The 7,790-nt window shown below is 44.1% G+C and overlaps 1 protein-coding gene across 1 annotated transcript; it reads left to right on the plus strand.

Annotated features, from left to right (window-relative positions):
• The first annotated feature begins 4,740 nt into the window (after positions 1-4,740).
• On the plus strand, positions 4,741-7,540 carry LOC147434197 (protein GRAVITROPIC IN THE LIGHT 1-like). The gene is made up of 3 exons (XM_086490767.1): positions 4,741-4,957; positions 5,242-5,372; positions 5,440-7,540. Exons 1-3 carry the CDS (start codon positions 4,756-4,758, stop codon positions 7,042-7,044), a joined length of 1,938 nt encoding a protein of 645 aa, XP_086346893.1. The 5' UTR covers positions 4,741-4,755; the 3' UTR covers positions 7,045-7,540.
• The last annotated feature ends 250 nt before the right edge of the window (positions 7,541-7,790 follow it).

Raw genomic sequence — 7,790 nt, forward strand, 5'->3', positions numbered from 1 at the left:
AGGGTCAACATTTGGATTAGCCGGAAGATTCACTTTCAGCAACGCATAGTGTTTCTATTTGGTCCTGAAAGGCTCAACGAAGTACTTCTCTCACCAAATCCCATCATACTACCTATTATTGACTATGACTTCTCTTTGGATGTGAATGTGGTTATTTTATTATGAATCAAGAGGATTTGTACTCACAACTAATCCCAATCGCTAGACAAAACATATACATTATAGTAAGCACAAAGCTACAGTTCCAAAGAGCAATCCGTAGCTTATTTGGACAACAAAGATTAAATATCATTAACTCATCCATTAACCCTTTTATCCTACCCATGATATGATATGATGGTAATCTCGATGTTTTCATTTTTGTTTTGTTCTGACTATCTTTCATGAGTTCTCTCCATCACGTGTGTGTTTATAAGGGAAAGTGAGCGGCTTCTTTGGCTACATTTCTTCTTTAGCTCTAGAAGCTATGTTATCTACATCTTAGCTCCTTCTCATAACCCTTGAGCTTCCGCACAAACTCTCACAGCAAGAGGCCCAGTGCCTTCCTGGCAAGACCGCCAAACTTCTTGACAGCGTCTCTCTGCAGGATGTGGAAGCATCAAAACGTCGAGGCTAGCCCTCCTTGGTACGTAGAATGCAATCAATAATAAAATGAGTAGGGCCCAAAGTGAGATGCTTGAGAGGTCACACATAGGAAACTAAAAGAAGAAGTAGAGGAGTTCTCCAAAAGAAAGCAAGAAGGAAGAGCTCTTGAGGAAGAGCACAAAAGATGGCTTGAGGCCAAAGCATGTCTCGTTCGTTTGCAAGATGAGGCCAAAGCATGTCTCGTTCATTTGCAAGCTGAGGAGATCAATAAGACACGACTATTGGCCAGAGATCTTGCCCTCAAACCTAACCCCACTAACCAGGCTCATTTATTTAGAGCTCTCAAAGTCAAAAGAAGAAGGGACTCTATTAGAGCTATCACTTGGCGAGAGGGGGAATGTAGTAAGAGACGAGAATGCTATGGCCAAGCTCATGATTGACCATCTCAACCAGATTAATGGTCATCCACAATTTTGTCTCAGGGGGTCGAAGTGGGCAAATCCCTTTTGCTTGGTATTGTCAAATGTGATGTACTGCCTACTAAAGCAAAAGCATTGGAGAGGCCAATCTCTATCAATGAATGTTGGACTGCCTTGTAGGCAATGGGGAAGGACAATTCCCTTGGTTAGGATGGACTAACAACCAAATTCTTCAAAGAATTCTGGGAGGATCTTAAAATTGCGATAGTGCAGCTAGCAAACAAGGCTGTACTAGAGGGGCAATTGGATACCAATCTCAAAAAATGGATGATCAAACAAGATCATTGCTAGGTGATTTTTTTAAGATTGGCTCCAACCTTTAGCACAATCATCACCCCCCACCAACATGGATTCATCAAAGGACGATCAATATGCGACAACATCTTGGCTACCATGGTCAACATTGAGTATGTGTCTTTCACTAAGCAAGAATGTATTCTCCTTCCACTTGACCTAGATAAGATCACGATAGAATCTCGTGGTATTACATTGAGGCTGTCATGAAGGCTTTGGGTTTTGGACCCAAAATGTGTGCGATAATTAACACGCTTGGGGAAGAAATTTACTCTGAGCTTATCTTCAACAACAAGATAGTGGGAATGTCTGAGGTCAAGCGCTCGTTCAAGCAAGACTGTCCCCTCGCCCTGCTACTTTTTGCAATTGTCTCTCAGCCTCTAGTAACCTTGCTCGAGGATAGGGCGACGAGAGGGGAAATTCAAGGTCTATCACTTCCGAGAGGTAAACAATTTCTTGCAAAGTTGTTTGCAAGCGACTCTTTGTTCTTTCTTAAAGCCGAGTCAAAAATGCTAAGAAGAGCCCTCTAGATTTTCCAACTTATTACTTTTGCTTCCAAATCCACTTGCAGTATTGAAGCATGGAATATGATAAACGAAGCAAAGCTTGCCTCGAAGGGGGCACATGGAAGGAGGCCACAACACAAGACAAGATTTTGGTGCCTTTCTCGACATTCCTTAAGCTTGGCCAGTGCACATGAGAACTAGCATGAAAACTGTAACAAAGCAGCTTCAACCCTAGAATGGAGGGAGAATACTTCAAGGGCTCCTCTCTCAATTGGTCCGCCTTGAACCCTTTTTGGAGGGAAGTTGCACGTCGGGTAGAAACAAAGGAATTTCTAAACTTTCTCATCTTTGGGATGAAAGAAAGTTTTGTTGGAAGGATGTGGAGCTTGTAGTGCTATAGCATAATTTGGGTTTTTATGAAATGCTTCTGATCAGTAGACTCTTGGAAGTGTTGTCATCCTCACCTCACCTGTCTTTGGATCAGAAATAAATTAGAGAGCTTGGCATTGGCAGAAAGATAGTGTTCTCGCTCCCCAAGACCCATACTACTTATAATGAGTTGGTATACAAAGCAGATTGGTTTGCTCCAATGTGGAAGAAAAATTGGTCGAAAGAGCGTTGGCAGAAGACTGTTAATGCCATTTGGGAGATTAAATGGCCTAAATACATGAAGGTATTCATCTGGAAGGTGCTTTGGGGAGCCATGCCTAATGGGATTAAGGTTTGTGCTAGAGGGATCGGCACTGACACTTTCTCTTGTTGCAAGTCGGCTTTTGAAGACCCCCTTCATCTGTTCAACAAGTGCCCTACTTCACGGCGCTAAAGTTTGCAAATGGATACGGAAGATGGGCAGAAGACTTGGAAGATTATTTTCTTTATTGATGATCTTGGGAGGGCGTGGATTCCAAAGCCAGGCCGTTTTGCTGTGCACCCAAATCACTAGATTCTACTACGTGAACCAAGTCTGGAAGTCTAGGAACCTTCGGGTATTTGAGGCCAAACTGGTTGTGGCTCAATTTGCTGATATTGTGTGTTTGAGCACTAAGCTCATCCATGGTGTAGGAGCAAGAAGAGGGACATCAGTCAAGGATGAAGAATGGATTCATGCATTAAGTTGCTTAGAACACTCAAGAGGGTAGGCTTAGCACCTCTATTTTGGTCTCCTCTTTGTTTGTGTACAAGCCTCAGTTGGAACCCTAAAGGCACATGTAGTGCTGAGGGAGATTGTATTGTTTTGGAATTAATATAAATTCTCTCAACTCACAATTGTGAGTATGGAAAAAAAAAAGCTCAATAGGTATCCCACTTTCAGAGGGTGTTAAGTGGAAGCTCTCTCAAATGGATTCTTTTGAAATGCATATAAGGCTCGGTTCAGACTGCCCGCCCAAGTAGAGAAACTCAGAGTGGCAGTCCTGCATGGTGAAAAGCCTTTGGAAGAAAAAGAAACCGCTTGGTTTTTGGACCTGCCACAATATAGGCAGCCGCTTACCCCCGGACATACAAGAAGCTGTTAACCTTTTCGATGCCGGCTGCGGAGAGTGCTTCAACCTGCGACCCCACACACAAGATACCAGGCCTCTAGCCACGAGCCCCAATCCTACTGGCTGCCATTTTAACGCCAAAAAATATATTTCTTCTCGTCTGTCTGTTGTGTGAACCACACATGCGTGGAAAAGCTAAAACATAGCGTGGGCTCGATGACAGTTTGAACGCACCTTAAATACAAGGATATCATTGAGGTTCTCTCTCAAATACAAGGGCATCATTGAGGTGCAACCAATTTTGATTTAATGCACTCCATGCATATATATGGTCACTCATGTCTATCAAAGAAGGGCTCATCTGCACGCAAATGGAGCAGCGTTGCTGCAGATGTCTGTTATCTCAACGTATTCTCTATCATTGTTTGTCACCATCTACTGCAGGTCAAGAGGATGAGAGAGAGTAGAGAGAGAAGGGTAGTGTTATGCTAATTTTGCCAATTTTGGCGGAGTTGAACATTGCTAGGCAACATTTTCGCTAGCAAAAAAAATATACACACATCAGCAAAACGATGGCATAGGCACCGTGCGAATCCTCCCTAAGGGCCAAATTTACTTTGATAGCCTGGAAAATTATTACATTGCACTTAAAAGAGAATAGTGACTTGCATGGTTGATTTTTTAGCGGCTTGGAGTTTTGTCTCTTGAAATGCACTAAATGCAGGGTTTATCTTGAAGAGATCCTCTCTTTTTGTTGCTGTAGACACCACAGTCGTCGGAGACGACAAGAGTCTCACTCGTGAGAACTTAAGAAGAAGACCCTTTTGAGGGCTAATTTGGATTGTAGACGATTAGTCCATATATTAAAGTTGGGTCACGCCAAGGCTAGGCAGGGCTAACAGAGTGATAGGAGGTGGTTGGTCGCACCTTGAAGGGAGGAAGTCTGGGGTAAGGGAGTTGGCGAGAACATTGTTGAAAAGCAAATGTATTGATTGGCCTCATCTCGAGAGACTTGCACTGCTTCATTGTTGCCTTGAAATATAGCTTAATCCCTTTGATTCTGAAGGGATTAGTGGAGCCATTACATCTAAACTAACATAATATGGCGGGAGGGGGAGCCCTTTACACGTGTCAAAATCTACGACATGAAGGCTAAACTCCAAAACTGAGAGAAGCCCCTGTGCACACGATAAAGAGGGAGAGAGGAAGAGAGAGAGAGGCCGTCGAAGGCGGCTAGCCATACTAATCGCTTCTATTGAGCAGATTTTGGATTTCCGAAAACGGATTCTTGCTCCCCCCAACCCTAAACCAAAAAAAAAAACTCCTCGTGCGGCTCAGCTCTTACGAGCTAAAATAAAAGTTTGGAATGCAGACAAGGAAACGATTTAGCAGGGATTGCATTGGAATGACATGTCACGAGGTGACTGGATAAAAGCAGCAAAATGGTTGTGTGTGGGTGGGGCTGCGCAGTGCGCACAACTCACACGCACGCACACAAACGTATCGGAAGCTTTGAAGCAGGTTGGCTATGGCGGGCCTTTTGCCGCTCTCTTGAAGGCCGCTTTGCCCTACCTCCCAGCTGCCCATTTTACGGCCCTCCTCTCACTCCCAGGTACGCTCGTTTCGCTTCAAGCCTCCATTAGACCTGCGCTTGTGCCACCAAGCGGAACAGCATACGTTCGGTTTGATTACTGTTGCAAAGCACAGCAGATGTCTGTGCGTCTTTTCTGCATTTGGGTTCTTTTCAAAGCTAGATAAGAGAGGCTCTCCCTGCTGTGGGTCTTCTTCACTGCTTTGGCTGTTGAGTTAGCCCAAGCACATTCCTTTATAGCTGAGTCAGTGCGCATCTCAAGGGAGACCATGGCTATGTGGATGATGGTTCATCTTTGATTACAGACAGTTCTTGCATGATCACATTGGGTTTACTTACAAGGCTTGAACGAGAGCTCACAGATTTGCTTAATAGAGCTCCCATAGCTCTCTTCATCAGCAGAAGGTGCTGGGTCCTGACAAGAGAAGAGAAGGAGGTAAACAGAGAAACCCCGCTCTTGATTGTATCACTCTCACTTCTATGCTCTGGCTCAATGCAATTAGCACTACTATATTGAGCATCGCTCTTCGTCGAAGCCCAACATGCCCAACTCCCCTGCAGAATCGCCGCAAAAAACTGCCAATATTACTGATTTTGTCCAGAGAATATACAAGAGGAAGCCCAGCAAACTGTTCAAGAAATTTGAGCAGGGGCAGGGGGGTTCGGATGATTCAATACCGACAGATGGTGATGCTTCAAGCAGTGGGGGAGGTTGCTCAGGAACTCCATCTCGTAGTCGAAGTACAGAGTTCAATGCTGACGGGCATCTTGCAAACTTCATCCATTCAAGCAACATGGGAGGCAGCAAGACTTTTGTTGTGACCCCTTGTGCTTTCCTTGATAGCCCTTCTCCACCCGCAACCTTGCCAGACCCAAGCCTCCTTGCTGTTAAGGTACAGGTTCTGGAAACACTAGTAACTAACATTTTTGCTGCTCTTTCATCGCTCAAAGGGTCGTATATGCAGTTGCAATCTGCTCATTCACCGTATGATCACGCCAAGCATGAGTTTGCCGACAAGGCAGTGGTTTCAGATATACGGCGCCTCTCTGAGCTGAAGCACTCATACCTGGAACGAGATGCGATTGTTTCAGGCCAACCTGTCGATTACGGCAACCGCGAGCCTAGCCCCAGTCCTCAGCCCACATCGAACTTACAACCGACCAATGCCTATGAAGGCATCGTCAGCAGCTTCCACTCGGAGATTCAGAAGAAGAATGCTGAAGTGGAGAGCTTAAAAGACATGCTTGCTGAATCTACTTTGCAAAAAGAGAAACTTGAACGGAATGTAAACAGATTAGAGCAGTGGATAGTCAAGGAGGTTGTTCCTGTGAATGGGGAAACATCGTCTATCTTTGAGGACGAAGGCCCCACCCCTTTGCTTCTAGAAAGTGCAGTTCAGAATGCATGTGAGGTCTCTAAATCCTTTACAAAGCTACTCCTTTCTCTTATGAAGGCTGCCCAATGGGATCTTGATGCAGCCTCTGATTCTATAGAATTGGGCGTCAGTTATGCTAAGCGGTCACACCAGAAGTATGCATTTGAATCCTATGTTTGCCAACAGATGTGGAATGGATTTGAAAATGACAATTTTTACATCTTCGGCAGCTTATCCTCAATTTTGGATCCAGAGAAGCATCGAAGGGAATGCTTTGATGAATATCTGGACATGAAGGAACTTGATCCGCTGGAGCTCATCAGCGTTAATCCCGATTGTGTGTTTGGTAAATTTTGCCACAAAAAGTTCCTTCAGCTTGTTCATCCAAAGATGGAGACGTCCTTTTTTGGGAATTTCGAACATAGAAATCAGATAACAGATGGTAGTCACCCAAATAGCCAATTTTACCAGAGCTTTTTGAGGGTTGCAAAATCTGTATGGCTTGTGCATAGACTTGCGTTTTCATTCAACCCGAACGTAAGCATTTTTCTAGCACGCAGGGGCACTGTATTTAGTCCTTTGTGCATGGAGAGTGTAGTGCCAGGCATGGAGATCAATGAGAACAATGAATTGGCGAAGGTCGGACTCACTGTGATGCCAGGATTTAGGGTAGACAAGTTGGTGATAAAGTGTCAAGTTTACTTGGAAGCTTTAGAAGGGAGTACAGAGTAGTAGTAAACTTCAGGTTTATCACTAAAGACTCAATTGTGGGTGATTGACAAGAGAGCTATGGTATTTTGGCTACCGCTTTGGTAAGTCGTGCCATGCCCAATGAGGATTCTAATGCAGCAGAGATGGTGGGGTATGCTAACAAGTTATTGTAAAGGGAGGTGCTTGTAATTTGAGGTGCTTGTAATTTGTATGTAGTCAACAACAGACGCACATTGTTGGTAATTATTTGTAAAGCCCGGTTTTCACGATGAGTATGTTAGTGACATGCAACTAGACGAGCAATATGGTTATTGTTAAGTGTAGAGTTCATCAAATCTGAGCTTCTTTGTGTAGCATTATTGATGGTTGGAGCACCGATTACAATTTCTGAGAAGGCCAATCTAACAATTTTGCTCATTGAAGTTTGATGCTATGCAGCAGGCATTTTGGATATGGATGTGATGTCTTCGTGATGAATGGACAAAGTTAATCTTTTATCGATGGTCCTTCTTGTGCATTTCCCTGTCGAACCCCTTGGCTATTCATTGGGCAACTCAGAATGATGTTGTATGTGCAGTAGTAAAACATGGCTAGCTGAGAGTTACAGAATTTAAAGGGATTTCTTCTTTTTCTTTGTGTATTTTGAACCAATTGCCTCACCTTCTGTAGGCAGGGAGGCGCGATCTCAAGAGTAAGTTTGTTGCTGGTGCTGTGAAGTAGGTGAGGGGAAGGGCCTTTTAATAGTCAATGTCTTAAGGTGAGGATCT

The sequence above is a fragment of the Adiantum capillus-veneris genome, chromosome 19 (assembly GCF_014529385.1).
Source record: "Adiantum capillus-veneris isolate H3 chromosome 19, ASM1452938v2, whole genome shotgun sequence".
NCBI lineage: Eukaryota > Viridiplantae > Streptophyta > Polypodiopsida > Polypodiales > Pteridaceae > Adiantum > Adiantum capillus-veneris.

Bases quoted from the DNA above. Each gene is read 5' to 3' on its own strand.
- LOC147434197 (XM_086490767.1), top strand. From the start codon at position 4,756: ATGTCACGAGGTGACTGGATAAAAGCAGCAAAATGGTTGTGTGTGGGT. The intron at 4,958-5,241 runs GTACGCTCGTTT...CTTTGATTACAG, and splicing joins GGCCCTCCTCTCACTCCCAG to ACAGTTCTTGCATGATCACA. The intron at 5,373-5,439 runs GTAAACAGAGAA...CAATGCAATTAG, and splicing joins TGACAAGAGAAGAGAAGGAG to CACTACTATATTGAGCATCG.